Here is a 23,054-nt window from a genome sequence, read left to right on the forward strand (position 1 = left end):
TCTCCGGAGCATCCTTCGCCCCCTCTGTACAGGTGATGCCCCGGCACTTAATGCTCCTCACTAGATTTGTTGTTCTTTGTGTGGTTTTTTTTAATTTTTTTTTGTCCCGTGACTCCTGGGATCCGGCAGCAGAGGTCTGCATCTTAATTACGCCGTGTCTGGAGAAGCGCGGCCCTTTGTTTGCCGTGGCTCTGCCAGCTGCTGGCTTCAGCTGATATCCCCGGCCTCAAATCAGGAGGGAGAGGGAACAGTTGCTGCCTGTTCGCCTCCGCTTTGTCCTTTGATTCCGCTGCTCTGGGGCACCGGGGCGGCGTTTTACAGAACCGCTCGGTCGTCGTGTCGCGGTCGTCTCGGCGCAGCACCGCTCGGCTCCAGGCTGCGCTTTTCTGTCTGCGCTGCTTCGTGTTTGCCTGGGGAATCTTCATCTGCCCCAGGGTATTGCTCTTGTACCGTATCGTACCAGCCCCAGTGTGGCCAGCGGGACCAGGGCAGTGACCGTGCCCTGTGCTGGGCGCTGCGGGGGCCAAACCGCGAATCCCGGGGGCAGTTCTGGGCCCCTCAGCTCAGGGATCAAAATGGCAGCCCCAGGAGTGGCGGGATCACCTCAGGGCACAAAATGGCGGCCCCAGGGGCACCAGAATCACCTCAGCGCACAAAATGGCGGGCCCAGGGCACCAGAATCACCTCAGGGCACAAAATGGCGGCCCCAGGGGCACCAGAATCACCTCAGCACACAAAATGGCGGCCCCAGGGGCACCAGAATCGCCTCAGCACACAAAATGGCGGGCCCAGGGCACCAGAATCACCTCAGGACACAAACAGCAGCCCCAGGGCCACCAGAATCACCTCAGGGCTCAGAATGGCAGCCAGAGGGGTGGCGGGGTCACCTCAGGACAAGAAAGGCCTTGAGGTGCTGGAGCGAGTTGAGAGAAGGGAACGGAGCTGGTGAGGGGCTGGAGAAGGAGGTCGAGGCTGGATCTGGGGAACAATTTCTTCCCCAAAGGGCTGTGGGGCATTGGAACAGGCTGCCCAGGGCAGTGCTGGAGTCACCATCCCTGGAGGGGCTGGACAGACGGACATGAGGTTCTCAGGGACATGGGTTAGGGGGGGTTATGGTTGGACTTGGTGATCTTAAAGGTCTCTTCCAACCAAAACGATTCTATGATTTTTGCTGCCGTAACTAACACAGTCGCCCTCCTTCCTGCCCGTTTTGGGATCGCCGTGGGATGAGGATGACACACACAAGGAGCAGGGGACGGGTTCGGTGTCGCTCTCACAGCCCGAAGCCGCTCTCAGTTCATTCTGATAAACCTTTCCTCCACATAAACGTGTATCTGGCAGGGACAGCATCGCCCAGGGCGCTTCCCTCTGTGAAAATGCAGATTGCACAAAGCCTCATCTGGCATTTTGGTGAGGCCGTAGCATCTGTGACCCTAAACCTTGCCCTGGACCTGCCTCGTGGTCCCACACCGTGCCCAGACGAACAGCTTTGTGCGTTTTGCTTTCTTCTTTTTTTTTTTCCAAGCAAATATGGATGTAGCAAGACGCCTCAGATCTTGATTGGTTTGCTTGACCAAAATCCAGTTTTATTTTGTATACACCGTGGGTTGAAGTACCAGAACATCTATGTGCTGCCACGCTGAAGGACTCGGCTGCTCGCTGCTGCGCCACTTCTGAATTAATTCTGGAGAGCCGTGCGGCAGGAGGTAAAAATATTGCGGGAGATAAAAATATTGCAGGAGATAAAAATATTGCGGGAGGTAAAAATATTGCGGGAGGTAAAAATATTGCGGGAGGTAAAAATATTGCAGGAGATAAAAATATTGCGGGAGGTAAAAATATTGCAGGACACAGAAAAGCTCAAATCCAAACTCTGTGGGCGTCAAGTGTGTTCATACACAGTCCCAATCACAAGCTGCGGTTGCAAATTGTCTGTTTTCTAGCATGAGTCTCTGGGGTTCAAACCCCCAGAGGAGGATATTTGAAATATTGAGGGTTTTTTTCTGTATGAGTGTGCGGCAGCCGGCCGAGTGCTGCAGTTTGCCTTCAAGCACCAGAGGAGACAACTCTCTCCTCTCGTTACCTGTTTCTCAAAGCCCGGCTTTAAAAAAAGCTGAGCAGCAGCAGACCCACCGTGTGCGCGCCGGCTTGCAAGGCTGCGTTTTCTTTAAATTGCAAAATACCGGCATAAAAAAAAATAGCCATTTATTTCCCAAATTGCCAGCTGTGAAGTCAAGCGCGGCTTTTACCCGGAGTCGTTTTATCTGAATGCGCCGACCCCATTCCTGAGCGGATCCCGGTAATTAAAGGCTGTTTTTTCAGGCAGGATGGACGTTTCTCCTGAGGACCGTGGGACGGCCAGTGATAAATGAGCGTCTGTCCTGGCTGCGGGAGATAACAAATGTCATTCTCCGGCTGGCAGGGGCGCCCGCGCGGCCCCCTCCCTCCAACAGCGCCAGCTCCGCTCGCAAACTGGAGGACACCGGTGTTCTTGGGGGGGAAATCCACAAATCCACGTTTATGTGGGGATCCTGCCTGCAAACCCTGTGTCCCCCCGAAACCCCGGCGGTTTTCCAGCCAGGATGGGCACGTACTGGGTTATCTGGACGGGAGGAACTGGGAGGAACTGGGGACCGGCAGCCCTTGCGTGTCCGTCAGTCCCACACGCTCCCGTCTCTGCTTTGGGTGCGTTTAAATGCTTCGCGTTATACTTAAATGCTTCCCTTTTAATTTTCGAATTGGAGATCAATCATATTGCTGCTGTTAACAGCTCGAAGAGAAATATTTTCAGATTTGCAATCCTGATGCGGTTCTACGTCACCCCCATTTTTTTCAGATTTTGATATTTTATTATGTCCCTCTATTTAAGAAGCAAACCACTTAGTTTTCTGTTGTTTCACTAGCGCCTGGTTTTGCTACACAGTGTTGGTAACCATATAACCATCTAACCCTATAACCATCTAACCCTATAACCATCTAACCATATAACCATCTAACCCTATAACCATATCATGGTTGGTATGAAAAGAAAATTGAATATTTTTTTAATTGGCAATTGCTTACACTAAATGTGCATTTGAATTTTAGGTAGCCGTATCTTAGATGAGGCTAGCTAGCAGTGAACAGGAGAGTGTGTGCAGGTTGGATCTTCCCTAAAAAGCCCAGATTTTCCAGGTCAGTTCATATCCAAGTGAATCATTTTCCCTCAGTTCGTCCTGTGGAGACATCGTGGGATTGTAGCTGGATAGAACCGGCTTTCTTTTTGCAAGTTTTTAAGGCAGTTCCGTATTAATAGATGGGTGCAATGAGGAGGTTTTTCCGAAGGCTCCTGGTCCCCGGATCATCCCGGCCGCGCTGTCCCCAAGGAGCGGGTTTAAGAGAGGCAGGTGCGGAGCGGGGGCCGCTTTACGCTCTCTTGTAAAATATTGCCTAAACAAAACGCTTCAAAGCTCTTTTAATAACTCCCAAAATGAAACGTTTGAAACTGGCCCTTGTAAACTCCTCACCGGCCTTTAATTGCCTCATAAACCGGGATGCTAAAGAAAGTATTAAAGGGTTTTTTTTCGCCGCTCTCAGATCAGTTTAACCCTTCGGGGACCTTGTGTCCAGCTGTTTCTCTCCCGCCGCCTAATGAGCAGTTACCACCTTCTTTCTTCTCCTCTCGTGATCCATCGCGACCCCTGCGCGCGGCTCAGGTGCGGCCGCCGGCGCTGCCGGGACGGCTCCGGCTCCGCCGCCACCCCCGGGACTCGGGCCGCGCTCGGCCCTTCCCGGCGCCGGGACCCCGCCATTTCTCCACGGGCCTCTTCTTGTCCCGAGGCGAACCCGGGAGCCGCGTTCAGATGGCGTGTGCCGCCGAAAGCCGGGCTAATTTACAGCCCCCCCGCTCCCCGCCGCGGCCGGAGCAGAGACCCTCCGTGCGCGTAATTGGCAGCTGGTGCCTGGGGAGCGATGGAGCAGCTGAGATCACCCGACTGCACCCCCCGGCACGCAGCGATAACCCAGCTGCACCCCCCGGCACGGAACGACAACCCAGCTGCACCCCCGGCATGGGGTGATAACTCATCTGCACCCCCCGACACGGGATAATAACCCAGCTCTGCAACCCCCAACTCGACGTGCTAACCCAGCTGCACCCCCCGACACGGGGTAACTCAGCTGCACCCCCCAATATGGGATGATAACCCAGCTGCACCCCCCAATATGAGATGATAACCTGTCTGCACCCCCTGACACGGGGTAACTCAGCTGCACCCCCCAATATGAGATGGTAACCCAGCTGCGCCCCCCCGACACGGGGTACCTCAGCTGTACCCCCCAATATGAGATGATAACCCATCTCTGCGCCCCCCAATATGAGATGCTAACCCATCTGCACCCCCCAATATGGGATACTAACCCAGCTGCACCCCCCAATATGAGATGCTAACCCATCTGCGCCCCCCAACACAAGGGCAGCCCCATCGCCCCGCCAGGCACCGGCTCTTGTGTCCGCACGCTCTAGGGACACCCCGAATTTGCTGCCGAAAGCACTGACCGCTCCTCGCCGTAGCCGAAACGCAGCCCCTGGGAGGTGAGATCCCCTCCGAGGGGGAACGCTTGCTTTCCTCGGACGCCGTTGATGCGAGAGCCCGTTTGGGGAAAGCTGGAGCGATTTCGCGTGAGTTTTCCCTCTCTGAGCTTTGTCACCTGCCCCGTTTGCTCTGCCAAGGGCTCGCCCGTCCTTGTCCCGTGATGGAGCACAAGCAGGGGCCTCTGGCCGCCCGTTCTGGGGGGCTCTGCCAGCGACCATCATCATCCTCCTCCCTCCAGTCCAAGGAAACCATCCGACCTCCCCTGGATCGGCACCGCTGGTTCAGAACCCTTGGCGGGGAAAATCTCTGAATTAAAACCTCAGAGAAAGATTGTAGCTTTGCGCAGTTTTTGCAGCGGGGGTTTTTCCCCTAAAAATGCTCAAAACGACTGGTTTGCTTGCGGAGCGACTCCAGCATTGAGATCGTATCGGTGCTGCTATCACATAAACATATAAACTAAACCACATCACCTCAGAGCTCCTCGGAGCTCTGGTAGCTTTAGGAACAAGAGAAAATCTTGCAGGTTTATTGCTGATTTCTCCATTGTCTTTTACGTTCACGAAACACACAGACCCGATCGTTGCTGTTTTCATTTATAAGTGTGGAAAAGCCAAATACGGGGCTGTACAAAGTGTGTGGAGTTTGGGAGCAGCTGCTGCAGGAGGAAAGTGAGGCCCCCGCTCCGTCCGGCCCCACCGGGGTGCGGAGCTCGCTCCCCTCCGTCTCTAGAGACCCCGATTTATAGGTATCTATATAATATAATATAATATAAGCGGCCCTGCCTGCACCTGGGCCAGATCAGGGAGGTTGAGCTCGGTCACCGGGGACTTTTCCACCAGGTCCCAGCTCGCAGCAGATGTGACCTGCTCATTCCTCCGGGTGAGGCTCCGCGTCGCTGCCCGCGTGTGAATAGCTGCTCCTGGAGCCGCACGAGCTCAAACGACGGCAAAATCAGCTTAACGAACGCGATCCCACCCGCAGCCCCGGGAGGCTGTCGGTGAGCCGGCGTCTGGAGATGCTGGCGAATCTCCCAGCGCGGTTTCCCAGCTCGCCGCGTGGTTTTACGTGCTCTGCCCGCGGGTTTTGCTCTGACGGCTTTTCCTCTCTTGCAGCGAGAACGAGGCGCTGTGGCGGGAGGTGGCCAGCTTGCGGCAGAAGCACGCTCAGCAGCAGAAAGTTGTCAATAAGGTAAAGTTCTTCCAGACAAAGGGGTCGGGACGCTCGCGTGTGCGCGGACGCAGAGACGGAGCGACCGGATGAGGCGGTCGGGACACGGTGGCGTTAATTCTGTTCAAAAAGGATTTTGGTCGCCGTGTTTCCCTTCCTGTCGCTGTGAGATTGTGGAGATCCAGCGGGGAGAAGCTGAATTCGGGCTGGCAGTGTAGTGCCGAGCTCGGTAGCAGTTTTACCCTTAACCGTCACCTTTGTGCTCAGGGCTGCGGTCAGTTTTCTGCCCTGTCCGGCTCCGAACATGGACACCCAACACCCAGAGCTATTTCTCTCCACGCTTATCCACCTGCTGCACACCCCATAACAGCTTTTCCTTTGTTCTCCTCACAGCTTATCCAGTTTTTGATTTCATTGGTGCAATCCAACCGTATCCTTGGGGTGAAGAGGAAGATGTAAGTCTGCATTTCTACCTCCAGATAATGATTGCCTGTCTTAGAGAATAAAGAGAGGATCGGCAGAGAGGGTCCCTGGAGCTCTGTCTCCCGTTGCGGCCCGCCCAGTGGGATCACGGGAGCCTCCTCATACTCGCCCCAGCCAAAACCAGCTAACACCACGGCGCCACTGGTACCGAGGAGGGTTTGCCATCCAGGCCACGTAACCCCGAGGTCATAGCTCAGCTGGGGGCAGCACCACGGCGAGGGCTGGGGCCGTGCGCTGCCAAAACAGCCCCTTGGCACTGCCGTGGCGTTTGTGTCGTCAGGCTGAAAAGGACTCGGTGGAGCACCCAGAGCAGCCTCCTGCCGTCCCAGGCTTCTGTGACGCCTTCACGGCCCGTCCTCAAATGTGCTGGGGATTGTTTTACCCCTTGCTAGTTGTACCATTCAGTACTTAAGTGCCCTTAGCAGTTAAGAACGTTTCGGGGTTAATTTGCTTTGACCCATTAGCAGTTCCGCGGTTCTGTCCCAGGACTGCGCTGTAGCACGATTGCTTTCCCCCCCTCCCTTGTCCTGTTGTCCCCCATCCGACACCCCCCAGGCCAGACAGGTCCCGCTCCTGCAGTCCCGGCCTGCGGGACGGGCTCCTCGGCCGCCCCGTTTCTCACTCTCGTTCACGTGTGAACAGGCGCTGACTCTGTCTTGTGTCCTTTTGTGCTCGAGCCGTGCCCAGCAGCACCATATGGCAGACAGCACCGCAGCAGGCTTGATTAGTATTAATGAAGACAGTGGTTTAGATGGTGATAATGTCCCAAGACATGCCGGAATGATTTATATCGTAAGGAGAAAGTGTTTCTCCGCAGTACTCAAGTCCATGAAAAGGGCCCCAGCAGTGGTTGTGTCCCCGCTGACCACACGTAATCCATCTCCGCAGCAGTCGGCCGTGGAGCGGGGAGGCCGAGCAGAGCCCTGACAATGCAGGAGGTGACTGGGGACTATAAAAACATCCTCCGAGACCCGAGCTTTTACATTTCTGCTCAATCGACTTGCAAAACCTCGCCCAGGAGCTGGTCACGGGGGCTCGGTGTGTTCCTCAGGGGGTTCCGCTGTCCCCAGACACCCACCCCCTGTCCCCAGGACACCCAGACCTGGCCGTGGTTGTGCCTTGTCCCCCGGGGTGGGTGCAGGTTACCCGGTTTTGGGACGGGGCGGTGGGCTCTGCCGGGGGGAGGTGATGCCCGAGAGCCGGAGCCGGCGGTGCAGTGACTCCTGTGCTGTTTGGGAATGTTTTGCAGCCCCCTGATGTTGAACGACAGCAGTTCAGCACATTCCATGCCGAAGTACAGTCGCCAGTACTCCCTGGAGCACGTCCACGGCTCTTCCCCATACGCAGTAAGTACGTTGTGCAGTCCACATCAGGCTGTTCTCCAGCTGCTCTTAAAATATAGAATCATAGAACCATGGAATGGGTTGGGTTGGAGGGACCTTAAAGCTCCCCCAGTTCCGCCCCCGCCATGAGCAAGGACATCGTCACCAGCTCAGGTTGCTCAGAGCCCCGTCCAGCCTGGCCTGGGATGTCTCTAGGGACGGCACATCCACCTTTGTACAACTGCTCGCTCACAACCTCTTTGTTTTGTTCGGCAAAGTCCGGGCCCAAAGCGTTGTGGTGAACGGAGCCAAATCCAGTTGGTGGCCGGTCACAAGTTTTGTTCCCCAGGGCTCAGTACTGGGGCCAGTTCTGTTTAATGTCTATCAATGGTCGGGACGAGGGGATCGAGTGCACCCTCAGTTTGCGGATGACACCAGGTTGGGTGGAGTGTTGACCTGCTGGAGGGTGGGATGGCCATACAGAGGGGTCTGGACTGGCTGGGTCGATGCGCTGGGGCCAATTTTCTGAGGGTCACCGAGGCCAAGTGCCGGGTCCTGCACTTGGGTCACAACAACCCCACGAACGCTGCAGGCTGGGGAAGAGCGGCTGGAAAAGAAAAGGACCTGGGGGTGTTGGTGACAGCGGCGGAACATGAGCCAGCGTGTGCCCAGGTGGCCAAGAGGCCACCGGATCCTGGCCGGTACCAGCACTGGTGTGGCCAGCGGGACCAGGGCCGTGACCGTCCCTGTGCTGGGCACTGGGGAGGCCAAACCGCGAATCAGTTCCTCTGAAAGCAGAGCTGGGTCGAAGCGGTGCCTTCGTGCTCTGTTACATCTGCTGACTTGGTCCACGGTTTGGTTTTGTCACATCTGATGTCAGCCAGTGCCCGCTCTACATTTGCTCGTATTGCCCAATTAACGTGTGACCGTGGTTAATTAGCGTTATTCTCTCCGAAGAAGCCTCCTTGCAGCCAGGACAGGTGCCTGGGTCAGAGCCCGGCTCAGACACAGGCCTGAAGTAGCAGATTCCCAAGTGATCGGAGCTGAATCGTGTCCGTGGCCCCAGAAAACAGGGGCCAAGGTGGGAAGAGCGGAGCAAAGCCAAGGGCTGCGTGTGCACCCAGTAATCCCCGATGTCCCCAAGGCTGTGGCGTTCAAGCCCTGAGAGGAGGGAGCAGGTGGTGGCTTTGGAGGTGAAGACGTCATCAGTGTGTAGTCCAGAACAACCAGGTTCATGGTTGGATGTGGGTGTTGATCAGAGCGTGGCCTCGTCATGGTGCGTGAACGTCTGCAGGAGGTGGCCTTGTGGTGCCACAACGTTCTAGGACGAGTCTCTGGAAACGTGTGCTCTGGACTGTCCTTCCAACTGCTGCTGGACCCCAGTAATCCTGAGCTTTTCTCTACGTTCTCCCATCTTTTTAATGCACTTTCTGCTGCGCTGCTCAGTGGCCCAGGAACACAAGGAATTGCTCCCAAGCCCTGAACCCTTCAGATGAGCTACACACTTGCTCCTAGGCCTGTGTGTGCTGAGCCTGCTCAGCCTAAGCCTGAGTCTGCTCCTAGGCCTGAGCCCACTCCTAAGCCCGAGTTGGCTCCTAAACCTGAGTCTGCTCCTAAGCCTGTAGTCTGTTCCTAAGCCTGAGTCCCCTCCTAAGCCTGAGTCGGCTCCTAAACCCGAGTTGGCTCCTAAACCTGAGTCCGCTTCTAAGCCTGTAGTCCACTCCTAGGCCTGAGTCCCCTCCTAATCCTGAGTCGGCTCCTAGGCCTGAGTCCACTCCTAAGCCTGAGTCGGCTCCTAAACCTGAGTCTGCTCCTAAGCCTGTAGTCCCCTCCTAATCCTGAGTCGGCTCCTAGGCCTGAGTCCACTCCTAAGCCTGAGTCCCCTCCTAATCCTGAATCGGCTCCTAGGCCTGAGTCGGCTCCTAGGCCTGAGTCCACTCCTCAACCTGAGTCCCCTCCTAAGCCTGAGTCCCCTCCTAGGCCTGAGTCCACTCCTAAACCTGAGTCCCCTCCTATGCCTGAGTCAGCTCCTAGGCCTGAGGAGGGAGCGGTGTCGCTCACGCTGCCGTTTCCCTTTGCCGCAGAGCTGCTTTGTGCCCGCACACCAGCCCTGTCATCGCACCGCGCGAGGCTCCGAACGCCGAGGACTGTCCGTGTTCACCCCGAGCGGGTCTCCGCCTGGGCCTGACTCACCGTGAACACTCTCCCCGTGCCCTGAGAGCCGAAAGGCCGCGTCTGTGGCTGTGCCCGCGGCGAGCCGGCTGGCCCAGCGCTCACAGCCCACAGCAAACGTCCCTGCTTGCTTTCATCACCCCGGGCCTGTGCTCATCGGCTAAAAATCATGTCTTGACGCGGTAGTTTTCATTTTAGACGCTCTGTTTGATCTGGTCCGCATCGGTGTGTGCCTGGGAAACGGCACCACTGAAATTCGGGCCATTTCTCTCAGGTTGGCGTGGGAAAGGCAGCTGGGCGTTCTTGACCAAAGCTGCTGCGTGAATCAGCGTGCTGCTCTGTCCTGATCCGCTGGCACTGCTGTAGTCCAGGCTTTACAGCTGGGAGCAGAGCTCAGCTTTCCTATTATTTTATCCTTATTTTATTATTTATCCTATTATTTCCTATTATTTTCCTGCCGCAAAACAAAACCTGTCCCCGGTTCCGAGGTGCAGTCCTGGCCATGTCACCGCAGGGACGTCCTGGCCCTATCACCGCAGGGACATCCTGGCCGTGTCACTGCAGACGTCCTGGCCGTGTCACCACAGGGATGTCCTGGCCGTGTCACCGCAGGGACGTCCTGGCCGTGTCACTGCAGGGACGTCCTGGCCGTGTCACCACAGGGATGTCCTGGCCGTGTCACTGCAGACGTCCTGGCCGTGTCACCACAGGGACGTCCTGGCCGTGTCGCCGCAGGGACGTCCTGGCCGTGTCACCACAGGGATGTCCTGGCCGTGTCACCACAGGGATGTCCTCACCGTGTCACCGCAGGGATGTCCTGGCCGTGTCACCGCAGGGATGTCCTGGCCGTGTCACCGCAGGGATGTCCTCGCCGTGTCACCGCAGGGACGTCCTGGCCGTGTCACCGCAGGGATGTCCTCGCCGTGTCACCGCAGGGACGTCCTCGCCGTGTCACCGCAGGGACGTCCTGGCCGTGTCACCGCAGGGATGTCCTGACTGTGTCACTGCAGGGACGTCCTGGCCGTGTCACCGCAGGGATGTCCTGGCCGTGTCACTGCAGACGTCCTGGCCATGTCACTGCAAGGACATCCTGGCCATGTCACCGCAGGGACGTCCCAGCCGGGGCAGCATTGAGGCCACCAGCTCCCCACACCCAGTGATCCTGGGCAGCTTTTTAGCAGAAAAACGCAATATCTGGGCGCCGCTGAATTGCTCCCCTGCCGCCGGCCCCCCCTCAGTGCCAGCTCTCTGTTCCCCTTCCAGCTCCGGCTCATCTCTGATCTCCGCTTTAAAAGCGCCTTTATTCTCACACAGACCCCCCGGCAGCTCTTCCAGCGGCCCCGGCTTGTCCCCAGGATGGGAAACACAGGTGCTCAGCTTAGCTCGTGCTCAAGCCTTGGCGATTTTCACCTCCAAACAGAACTGCGAAATGATTCTGGGCGATTTTTCGAGGCGCCGGCTGGATCATGACGCTGCCGTCGTCCCTGCTTTGACAGCGAAAAAAATGTGTTTTCGCAACGAGAGTGTTAACGCGGCTCGAGACCTTGGTGGGGCTGAGGGACGGGCTGGTCCTGACCTTGACATACCCGAGATCGGTCCTGTGCCACTCGTCGGGCTTTGCTTATTTAGCATTTTTGATTCTTTTAGTATTTTTTTTGAATACTGAGGTTGCTGAGGGGCTGTATCTTCACTGTGGTCTCACTGCCAGGTGATCAGAAGGTTGAGCCAAATTCCAGGAGAAAAAATGAAAGTGGGGCCAGGCCGGGATTTATCTGGAGTGAGGAAGGGCCAGGGGGTTCTCCACGTCCCTCCTGGTTTCTGGCACGCCTGGGTGCATCTTCTCATCTGGAGTTTCCTTCGTGTCCTGGACTGACAAGAGCTGATACACAAAGAGCAGATTCAGGTTCATTAAAGTCCCTCCGTTAATTTGCTCCTTAACAAGACAGATGTCAAAATGCAGCCGTTTCACGTGCCGTCAGAGTGTCGAAGTCTTTGTATTTCTTATATCTGTAGGTTTCAGTCGTGTGAATTTCAGCTTTTATTTGGGAATAGAAGAATGGAGTTTTAGTAGAAGGAGAAAACTGAAAACCTGGGCCACTAAAAGTGTGAATGATCCGGAAAAATAATCCAACATTTTTGGTTCTTAAATCCCATTATTTCCCAGAAAATGAAGCTTACAGGACAGAAGTCGATTTTTTATTTTGAGTAGCGCTTTGAGTTGCCGATAATGTATTTCTAGGCATCACGTCGAGTCCCGCATCGCCTCCTTCCTGGGGCGGGTGGGAATTTGGGCCCGTCCCCATGTCCCCGTGCACGGGACAGCGTGCGGTCCGTGCCCAGCGCTTCCCGGCGCGAATGCTCCGATTGTCATTGCAGGCTTCTTCCCCAGCATACAGCGGCTCCAACCTGTATTCCCCGGATTCCTCAGCCAACTCCGGTCCCATCATCTCAGACGTGACCGAGCTCGCCCAGTCCAGCCCTTCAGCGTCTCCCAGCGACAGCCTGGATGAAAGGTACGGTGCTGCTCTCAGAAAATCTGAGATTACCGGTGTCGGGAGAGCGTGTTTCCCACGGAGCTGGGTAGCCAAACACCACTAAACCACGCCTGTTCTGTTCAGAATCTCCCGTGAGCCACAGCTGGAAAACAGCAAAGCCTTTGGGACAAGGTTTGGGGTGTTTGAGCTCGATCCCGCGTGCCTGATGTTGGGCCTGTCCCTCGGCAGATTTGTGCTTTTGTTCGGCTTTGTGGGGTTTTTTTATTCCATGCGACACTCGGTCCTTTCCCTGCCCCATCTAGTGTGAAACTGTCCTGGAGGGAACACGGTTTGGTTTCCACAAGGAAACCACCTTCCTTGGCCTGTCTGCTCCGTCCCGTGAAATCATCAGCGTCGCAGAATCGCAGGATGGTTTGGGTTGAAGGGACCTTCAAATGTCACCCAGTGCCACCCCCACCATGAGCAGGGACATCGGCACCAGCTCAGGTTGCTCAGAGCCCCGTCCAGCCTGGCCTGGGATGTCCCCAGGGATGGTTCAGCCACCACCTCTCTGGCCAACCTGGGCCAGGCTCTCACCACCCGCAGGGGCAAAACATTCTGATATCCAGCCTGAATCTCCCTCCCTTAGTTTAAAACCATCACTCCTTGTCCTATCGCAACAGGCCCTACTGAAAACTCTGCCCCTACCGTTTTTTATCACCCTCTTTGAGTACCGTAAGTTCACTTGCGCTGCCCGTCCAGCCTCTCGCTGCGCAGAGGAGCTGCCGGAAGGGGCTGAGGGTGACAGTGACAGTGACAGTGACAGTGACGGATCAGCCCCGCGGTTCTCGAACCTCCCCGGGCAAAAACAGGGCCCATCAGGCACCTCGTGTCTCCTGATTCCCTTTTTTCTTCCTCTTTAGTAGCTTATTCTGGCATTGGCACTTCCCCTGAGGTGCTGAACCATCCACAAACGCCTTTTATTACCTTTAATACCCTCTGCCAGGAGCACTCGCTCTTAGATACAGACCATATGTTTTCTTTTGGGCCCTTTGCTCAGCCCTTCCTCAGCTGTGCCCTTTCCAGCAGGACTAATTGTGCCTCTTCCACCCCCAAATCCGTGAGTTGGGGCGGGAAGGGATTTCATCTGCAAAATCAGGGCCGACCAAAGGACCAGCTTTCCCTTCCCATAAAAACAGCACGTCTGAAACGTCGGGGTGCTTGCGAAAAAGGTCAATCCTGGGCTTTGCGCAAAGGCGTCGCTTTGCTGATGGGAGCAGTTAAAACACTGCAGCCCCTGGGGCAGTGACGGTGATGCCACGCGTGTCCCAGCGGTGCCTTTAAAAACGGGTGTAGACGCTGTGCAACTTCTGTGCTGTAGAGACTATGCCTATGTGAAAAGCTGTAGCATTTTAACTGCACCGGTAAGGAAAAATCAGCCCCTCCTTCCAGAAACTTCACCTAGAGCTGACTGTGGGGTTGTGCTGTGCAGGGATGGGAGTTGGACTCCATGGTCCCTGTGCCCCCTTCCAACTCAGGACGTTCTGTGATTTTATGGTTCTGCGACTGTGTCCAGGCCCAGGGCTGAGCAGCCGCACAGACCCTGGGCCGCCGGGAACGCACTGAGATTGCAGGAGACGCTGGGGTGTCAGGGGAGCTGATTAGGCTCAGAATCACAGAAGAAATATTTAGGTTTTGGTGTTGTTCACCGTTGTCTTTGCAGCTGACCGGGCAGGCTTCGTGACAGCAGTCACAAGGATTTTTTTTTTGCCCTTTCGTGTGGAAGCAGATCTTAGGAATGCGCCAGCGTTAGCTCAGGGATGCGGCGGAGTGGGTTCTTTACCCATTTTCTGTCTCTTGCAGGAGCAGCCCTGTGGTCCGTATCAAAGAGGAACCCCTCAGTCCCGCCCGCAGCCCCCAGATCGAGGAGGCCAGCCCGGGGAACCCCCCGGCCGTGGAGACCCCGCTGTCCCCCTCCACCTTCATCGACTCCATCCTACAGGAGAACGACCCCAGCACCACCACCGCGGCCACCGGCGACAGCACCCCGCAGCCCCCGCCCCCCGAAAAGTGCCTCAGCGTCGCCTGCCTCGACAAGTAAGTGCCGCGGGGACGCCGGCTCCGCAGCCGGCCCACCGCGCTGGCTCTGCGGCCTCAGAGACACTGCCAGCTGGATTCGGGAGCAACCGCGGCCATTTGCGCTCTGCAACTGCCTGAAAGGAGCTTGGAGCCAGGGAGGTCGGGCTCTGCTCCCCAGGAACAAGCGCCAGGACCAGAGGAAACGGCCTCAAGTTGCGCCAGGGGAGGTTGAGGTTGGATCTGGGGAGCAATTTCTTCCCCAAAGGGCTGTGGGGCATTGGAACAGGCTGCCCAGGGCAGTGCTGGAGTCACCATCCCTGGAGGGGTTGGACAGACGGACATGAGGTTCTCAGGGACACGGAGCAGTGCCAGGGCTGGGGGAGCGGTTGGACTTAGTGACATTGAGGGGCTTTTCCAACCAAAACAATTCTATAATTCTTTAAACTGTTGTTTGCAGTCTACAGCTTCCTCAGCAGGGGAGCTGGAGTGGCAGGGCTGAGCTCTTCTCTCTGTGACAGTGACAGACCCCAGGGAACGGCAGAAGATGTGCCAGGGAGGGTCAGTTGGACATGAGGAAAAGGTTCTTCACCCAGAGGTGCTGGACACTGAACAGGCTCCCCAGGGAGGTGTCACGGCCCCAACCTGACAGTGTTCAAGAAGAGACTGGACACCGTCCTCAGACCCACGGGGTGACCTGTGGGGTGTCCTGTGCAGGGACAGGAGCTGGAACTGATGATCCTGTGGGTCCTTCCAGCTCAGGACATTCTGTGATTGCCCACCTGGTTCCAGTTGTGGTGAACACGTTCTCACTCAGCCCTTTCTCACGCAGACAGAGCTTGTGCCAGACTTAGGCCGGGCTTAGTGGGTGGCAGGCTGGAAGCTGCTGGGTAACTTCTGATGAGGGATCAGATGTGCAGTCTTATGTCTTTTATCACCACACAGTGCTCGCAGATGCAACTGCAAGTGCTGGGATGAAAAACTAGAAAGTTTTTTGTCCGTATCCAAGTGCCAAGAGCTTCTCCCTTGACCGTGTTGAGATCTTGGCACATATCTCAGATCTCAGCCACTGTTCTCCCTGGATTCTGGGGAAAACAGAGTATTGGAGTTAAGGTTTTTCCTCTGAACGGCAGGACAGACTTTCTGTCCTTAGAGCAGAAAAGCAGTTTGGAGCAGATGCCATTAGTCTGAGGGTCTGGGAAGGCGGCAGAACACTGCTCTGGACTCACAGCCCAGGGTGATGACCGTGCCTCGTGCCCTCCTCTTCATTAGCTGTACTAGCCCATCGCTTTGCAGAGCTGTAGCGACAAAACCTGTGCCAAGAGCCCTCTTGCTTTAACATTCCACAGTGAGTGCAGAGTCGGCTGAGCTCTGCAGTCCCTTGGCAGCGCAATGGAGCCTGTTTGCTGCCTTAAAACCCCCTGGAGTTGTGCAGAGGCCAGAAACCCCAGCTCCCTCCTTCCTCCCGTCCTTGGAGACGTTTGGAGCTTCACCTATTTATAGACCCATCCAGGGCCCCGCAGTCCGTCTCACCGGTACCTGCTGGCCTTACAAAGAGACAGATTTTATTGTACAGCTCATCAGAAGCTGGAACTGGCCGTATAAAAGGTAATAAACATGAAAAAAGAAGCGCCGCCACTCAGAGTGTGGCTCTGAGTCATTCAGGGCTGTGCAGAAGCAGGCAAAGGACACAGAAAACATTCCCTGTGCCCCTGCGGAGACTCAGCTCCAGCCTTAGAAGCTTCTTAGGACCATTTAAACAAAAAGGCTTGTGCTTGCTCATCCTTTGGTGCTCCCTCCCTCCCGCATTTTGCAGGCAGCACTGTGCTCCTCTTGCCTCTTGACATTCCAGAAGGAAGGACTGTGGCTGGTGAGGATTCCCAGATATGGATCCATCCTGTTTGCCCCAGGAGTTTGTACAAGAGGGGCCGTAGCACAATGGGCACCCAGCGCTGGGCAGAGCGTAACCACTGAACAGAAAATCTGTCCCTGCCCCAGGGACTGCAAGGCAAAGCGTAAAACTGTAAAAGGAATCCCCAAGCTCTGCGCTCCCCTGGGTTCGGGTGGTATCACTTTTGTGCCTCAGCATCCCTGCCTGTTCGTTGGGGTTACTGAACTCCCCGTGTCCTGTTATGGCAGAGGGATATAAGCTTAGAGAAGGAGGTCGGTGTTCCTGGCTCCTTTCCCGGTGTCACCAGAGCCACCCGTGTGTGCCGGAGCAGGGCAGCCGTGGGAGGCTCTGGGAAGACATTATTGCACTGTCAGTAATGAAAAGGGGCTGATAGGAAAGGTGGGGACAGACTTTTCAGCAGGGCCTGTTTCCAGAGGACAAGGCGTGATGGTTTAAAGCTAAAGGAGGGAGATTCAGGCTGGATATAAGGAAGATTTTTGCTGCTGAGGGTGGTGAGAGCCTGGCCCAGGTTGGCCAGAGAGGTGGTGGATGAACCGTCCCTGGAGACACCCCAGGCCAGGCTGGACGGGGCTCCGAGCAACCTGAGCTGGTGACGATGTCCCTGAGGTTGGACCAGGTGATTTTCGAAGCTCCTTTTCCAACCCAAACCATTCCAGGATTCCATAATTCCAAACCATCCATCAGCCATAGGTGCCCAGCGGGAACTGGAATGACCAGAGCACGAATTGCCCAAAGACGCCGAACCGCAGAACGGAGGAGCTGCTGGTTGGAGTGCTGGCAGCGAGCTGGTTTAACGGGGCAGCACATCGCTTGTCACATCCCCAGGACGTGTCAGACCCTCCGACTGTCCCCAGCGCCCGTCCCACGGTCACAGCTCCTGCCCGGGCCGGGGAGCCAAACCAGCCGCGTGTCCCGGTGCGTGTCGCCGAGCTCGTGACCCTGCAGCGCCCTTTCTCTGTGAAATTCCCCAGAATTTGCTCGTTGGGGTGAGGTGCAGGTAACAAGGGAGGTGTTTCCAGGTGGTAGGTGAGTTCACAGCGTGGCAGGGCTGCCCGAACGCCGCTCGCTCGCCCCGGGCTCTGACAGCCTGCCAAGAACACTCAGCGATACCTGCTTTTCATCACATGAGGCTTATTTCAGTTGTTCTCAGATTTACTGGAGACGAGCAGCCCGTGAGGCTGCAGGTCACGGCGCACAGGGCCCCTTTGTGGGCCCCGTGGGCTGGTATTTCTTCTACAAGACATCCTTTGTCCGAGGGAATTCCAGCCGAACCAAGAAGTACCCCTTCATGTGAACAACGGCATTTCAGCAGCAGGTGACAGCACCGAGAGTCGGGCGATAAAAGGGAACGTTTGCCTGGAAACGCTGGACGGCGTCGCCCAAACATCGTCTGCCACCCCCCAGGAGCCGCTTTCCAGGAGCCAAAGTCCACAACGTGCTGAAAAACACGGACGCCGACATTATTACCCTAAAATACATATCCCACAGAGCAGCAGGGCGCTGTCGGTGTGTCAGTGTCCTCCCAGAGCCTGGCTTAGAGGTGGCGGTGACAGTGACAACGGTCCCTGTGTCAGTGCGACCCTGCGGGCCCACACCTGAAGTAGTTCGTCCTGCTGAGAAGCTGCTCCCTGAGCTTGGCTGCGCTGTAACGAACCCACGCTCTAACGAACCCGCCCTGTAACGAGCCTGCTCTGTAACGAGCCTGCTCTGTAACAAGCCTGCTCTGTCCTCACGCGCTTTCGCAGGACCCCGTGCTTGCGTGTTGGGTTTTGCTGTTGTTCATAGCAATTCCTGCAGCGGCCTGCGCCGCGCTCGTGTCTTTGACCATAACCAGCGTTTTCCTCCTGGAAGCGCCCGATTTGTGAGCCTCTCGAACCTCGTCTCCTCTTGTGCTTGTGTTTTCCGGTTTGGCTCGTGCCGCGCAGATGGCCAAGGTCACTCGTCTTTGCGCCAGCTCCTGCTCTTCCTCGCTGCACAGGTCGCAGCGAGGGTCAGCATTCCCGCAGCCGCCGTCCCCCCACGCCGCCGTTCTGCGCAGGGAGCGGGGAAACACCGCGCTCGATTCCACTTTTCTAACCTTAGAGCTGGGATAGCAACAGGGAAAAAACTAAAACTTGGCACCGAGTGGCAGAATCCTTGGCCAGCTCTGGCAGCAACTGGAAATATGGAGTGGCCAGCGGGGGCTGAGCTGCTTTTCATCCTTTTAGGTGGTCTTGGCAGGGGAGGGAGGGACGTTCGCTCCGCTCCGTCCCTGGGTTGGGGAATGGAAAGTGCAGCCGCTAGAGCTGCTGGGGTGGGATGCGGGGCCAGCAGAACCCGCGCACCCCGCGGTGACGGCGAGGGGCCGAGCGGCTTTTCGGGAGCGTTCTCCCATTTTAGGACAACGACAGAAAAATGGAACTTCCCGCTGCAAAGCCGACTGCGCACCGAGGCGCTGTTCACGTTGAGCTTCTCCTTAGTAAAAAACATCCCAGATCAGGACAAGAATCTCGCCGTGGCTTCGGAAAAAACGAAGTATTGCCCTTAGGTAGCTCTGGCTAACGTACAGAGTAATGCAAAAGACAGATGTAACCTGTCTTGAGCTAAAATGCCTTTCTAAATTGGTGTCTCACCCCCCAAGGCTTACGGCAGAGCTGGTGGCTGCTGGGGGTTGTTTTGGGGCTGGGGGGCCTGGGCCCCGGCGGCCCCGCACCCCGAGGTGTGTGCGATTCTATAGGATTCTATATGATGACAGTGACGTGACGGCCCGGGGGCTGCTGCTCCCCCACGGAAACCGCTAAATATCGCAAAGCTGCCCTGTCCGCTTGCTTTGGGAAAACGGAATGTTCGAAAAGAGAAGTGATACAGGGAAGAGAACCCGCTCTGCACATCCTCAGTGCTCCAGACCCAGAGGACCAGAGGTGCCCAGGCAGAGACGGGGTTAAGGTTGGAAGGCACAGACAGCTGTACTGGGGAGACTGGAGCCAGACTGGTGGCACTGGGAGCTGCTCAGGCGCTGCCCGTGCCCGCTGGGGACCTGAGAACCGCGAGCTGGAGCTCCACAGCAGCTCCCAGCCCTTACTAGTGAGGACGTTGTGCTGGTGACGGTGGCACAAGCGGCGGCGCCAGACTCGGTGGCAGCTGCGTTGCCGTAACACACACGCGGGGCAGAGCTGGAGGCGGCGCGAGGAGCTGGCAGATGGAGTTTTCTCATCGGAATCTCTATCAAAATGGGCCTTTTTCCCAGGAAAAAGCTGCTGGGTCCCCGCGGAGGGGGAGGCGTCGCCTGCCGCCTCCATCGCTGTGACAAGGGCTTTGGCACAGCTTGTCCGGGGCCGCCGCGGCATCGGCGTTAAACACATCCCTCTGCCGGGGAGGAGAGACAGCCGCGGGGAGAGCCGGTCTGCTGAGTAAGAAGGTGTTATTTTCACATTGCTGCTTCTCAGACTGTAAAACAGCCCACACAGAGCGAGACCACCCCAGGCTGGCTCTCGGCACTTCATCAGATGGAAACGCCGACTCGAGGGTCTCGGGAGAGCGGTGCTGGAGCGAGAACGGCGTCCCCGGCTCCAGCGGGCAGGGGCACAAAGCTGGGAGCTGCCGCCAGGGGTGACGGGGGAGCAGAGAGAAACAGCCCAGGGCTGCGCGCGGGACGGGGTTATTGGCCTCCCGAATCTTGCCAGCGCTCCCTGCCCGGCACAGCCACTGGGGACAGGAGAAGCTCTGCGGTGTCACCAGCCCCGGGTCACCAACCGGGGATCTATCACATGTCCCAGGGATTCCACCGTCGCTCTGCGGGGCCTGGTGCAGGGGACATGGGCCAGCGATTCAGTGGGACCTCGTGCCACAGCTCCCTGTGTTGTCCCCAGTTGATGCAGGTGACACAGGACACCGATTTGGTGGGACCCTTGTGCCGCAGCTCCCTGTCTCATCCCCCGTTGATGGAGGTGACACAGGACACCGATTTGGTGGGACACTCATGCTAGAGCTCTTCGTCTCATCCCCGGTTGATGGAGGTGACACAGGACACCGATTTGGTGGGACACTCATGCTGGAGCTCCCTGTCTCATCCCTGGTTGATGAAGGTGACACGGGACACCGATTCGGTGGGACCTTTGTGTGGAGCTCCTTGTCTCATCCCCGGTTGATGAAGGTGACACGGGACACCGATTCAGTGGGACCTTTGTGTGGAGCTCCCTGTCTCATCCCCGGTTGATGGAGGTGACACGGGACACCGATTCGGTGGGACCTTCGTGCTGGAGCTCCCTGTCTCATCCCCGGTTGATGGAGGTGACATGGGACACCGATTCGGTGGGACCCTCATGCCACAGCTCCCTGTCTCACCCCCCGTTAATCATCTCTCCCAGAGACCCTGGTCCTTCTTGCTTCAACCCACACCGGGGACGTTGAGGAAAACCGTTGTGCTCCAGAGAACCGCGCTCCCTCCTCCCTCCCTGCTCCGGGAGGGTTTTCCGATGCAAACTTGGCGGATGGAGCTCGGCACGGCTGGAACCGGACGGCAGCCACCAATTCCCAGTTCAGCGGCAAAACCAGCGGCTCAGGGGCCCCTTCTCTCCTTCGACAAAGAAAAGGGGAAACTCGCTTTGCAGGTCTGGCGTTTGTTTGGTGTCTAATCCCAGGGTCACTGTTTGCGTGGTCTGGATCATTCCCCACTTGGTCTCCATCCCTTAGGGGGACACACTTGTCACAGGGGACGTTTCTAGCGACACCGTGGCTGGGACGGGTCCATCCTCACTGCTGGACGTTCCTGATGATTGCAGACAGTATCCTCAGTCCCTCGGAGCATTTCGGGTGCTGCGCAGTCGGGACTTCAGAAGTCGTTTGAAAACACAAAGTCATTTATTTGCAGCGTGTTTGTGGGTCTTAGTTCTAAAAACCAGAGCTGCAAACCACGGCAGGAACGCGCTCCTGGGCTGGGGATGCAGCCGGCGGCCCCGAAATAAGGATATTTGGTGTTCTGGCTCATTTCTGCTGCGAGGTTTTCCTCGTGGCCTCTTTTCCTTTCCTGTGGCAATGACAAAATACGCTTGATGTGGCCGTCTGTGCGGTGCTGCTGTCGGGTGAGGGGATGCAGCAGCTCGGTGGGGACGGGGACATGAGGTGCCCGTGGGTGACTGAGCGGTGGCCGAGTCCTTGTTCCCACTGTTGGGTGTCCCAGCACGGCCTGGGCTCGGGGACGGCCCATGTCCCAAAGCGGTGACGGCAGAAACGCTGCTCTGCAGGACGCTGGTGGCAACGGGACCTGGGGACAAACCCCACGGCGGGTACAGACCCTCCAAGAAGAGACGGAGCTCCCCGGCGTGTTTCTGGTTCACCCAACACTGAAAACTGCGGCTTCACGCTTTCAGAGGAATCACAGAATCATTTAGGTTAGAAGAGACACTCAGGATCATCGAGTCCAACCGTCCCCGCCCCGGCACTGCCCCGTGTCCCTGAGAACCTCGTGTCCGTCTGTCCAGCCCCTCCAGGGATGGTGACTCCAGCACTGCCCTGGGCAGCCTGTTCCAATGCCCCACAGCCCTTTGGGGAAGAAATTGCTCCCCAGATCCGAACTCAACCTCCCCTGGTGTCCATGTGCTTGTGTCCTGCGCCTCTCTGGCACCTTCCCCTGCAGCTGCCCGTGCTGGGTCTGCAGCGCCGGCCCCTCCTGAGCACCATCAGGAGCCAAAAAGCTCCTTTCCAGGACAAAGAATGTGATGGACCAAACACGAGGCCACACCAGCACCAGGCTGCGCGGTAACTGAACCTGCCACTGCTCACGTTGCCAAATTCAGGGGGGGGTTGCTATACCAAACAGGGCTGGTTTACCCCAAGTGCTCTTCGGGGAGCCTTGTGGGCTTCTTGGTGGCACCGTGAAGTTTGTGTCGTGTTATTCTGAAGCATCGTGAACATAGACACCACAAGCACCATGGAAGTAGAGAAGAAGAGGGTGTGGGGCCGGGTCCCACGTCACTGTCGCCCCTGCAGCCCTCCTGCCATCCGGGTGGCCATTCTCTGCAGCTCAGTGTCACAGTCCGAGGTCCAAATCAATTAAAAACAACGTTTGCCGGGATGGCTCACGCTCCGCCACCCGCCTTGCCCTGCAGAGCCATCCTGCAGCAGCTTTAATTCTCTCCGTGGCCACCAGAAACAGCCTCTCCCACCAAACAGATCATTTTCCCCATCGCCAGTCCAGATGCGAAGGGTTTTTCTGTCCAGCAGAAAGCTGGGACATTTCCCCCAGAGCCGGTCGGGGCAGGGAAGGAGGTTCATTGCCTTTTTTTGGTCACGTATCCACACGAGGACGTGACAAGCATTTGGACCAAAGGAAGGGTCTGAAGCAAAGACGCGGCTGCAAGGAGATCCCCGCCAGCCCACGGTGCTTGGCGGTGACCGAGCCCACAACCCCACAGCCTCAATTTGCTGCAGAAATCATGGGGTTTGTCAGAAATTCACCACGTCCCGGTTGCACTTGCCCTCGGACCTCTTGGGAAGGAGAGTCCTGGCAGCGTCTGCAGGCTGAGGGTTGGGAGGAGAGAGGGCGAGGGCATCGCTGCAGGATTTGAACGGAACATTGCGGGTCCCAGCCCCGCTCTCCTGCTCCACTTTTAGGAGGGTTTGCGCTCCATGGGTGGATAAAGTCCCCGCAGCAGCCCCAACCCTGCGAGAGACTTCCCGGCATTGATCTCCCTACTCTCCTCTTTCTTCTGCCCAGGAACGAGCTCAACGACCACCTGGACACCATCGATTCCAACCTGGACAACCTGCAGACCATGCTGACCACGCACGGCTTCAGCGTGGACACCAGCGCGCTGCTGGACGTGAGTATCCGCCCCCCGGCGCCCCACGGGCCGCGGCAGCAATTTACACGCACGCCGGGATTCACAGAATCACA

The 23,054-nt window shown here is 57.1% G+C and overlaps 1 protein-coding gene across 1 annotated transcript in view; it reads left to right on the forward strand.

The window, feature by feature from the left end:
- HSF1 (heat shock transcription factor 1) overlaps positions 1-23,054 on the forward strand; it is a 68,273-nt gene that overhangs the window by 39,392 nt on the left and 5,827 nt on the right. The window contains exons 5-10 of the mRNA XM_065627376.1: positions 5,687-5,762; positions 6,135-6,196; positions 7,474-7,570; positions 12,095-12,231; positions 14,056-14,289; positions 22,875-22,980. Of these exons, the coding sequence (XP_065483448.1) occupies positions 5,687-5,762; positions 6,135-6,196; positions 7,474-7,570; positions 12,095-12,231; positions 14,056-14,289; positions 22,875-22,980 (712 nt within the window). The remainder of the gene's footprint in view (positions 1-5,686; positions 5,763-6,134; positions 6,197-7,473; positions 7,571-12,094; positions 12,232-14,055; positions 14,290-22,874; positions 22,981-23,054) is intronic.

This window comes from Caloenas nicobarica, chromosome 2, assembly GCF_036013445.1.
Source record: "Caloenas nicobarica isolate bCalNic1 chromosome 2, bCalNic1.hap1, whole genome shotgun sequence".
In the NCBI taxonomy this organism is placed as follows: domain Eukaryota; kingdom Metazoa; phylum Chordata; class Aves; order Columbiformes; family Columbidae; genus Caloenas; species Caloenas nicobarica.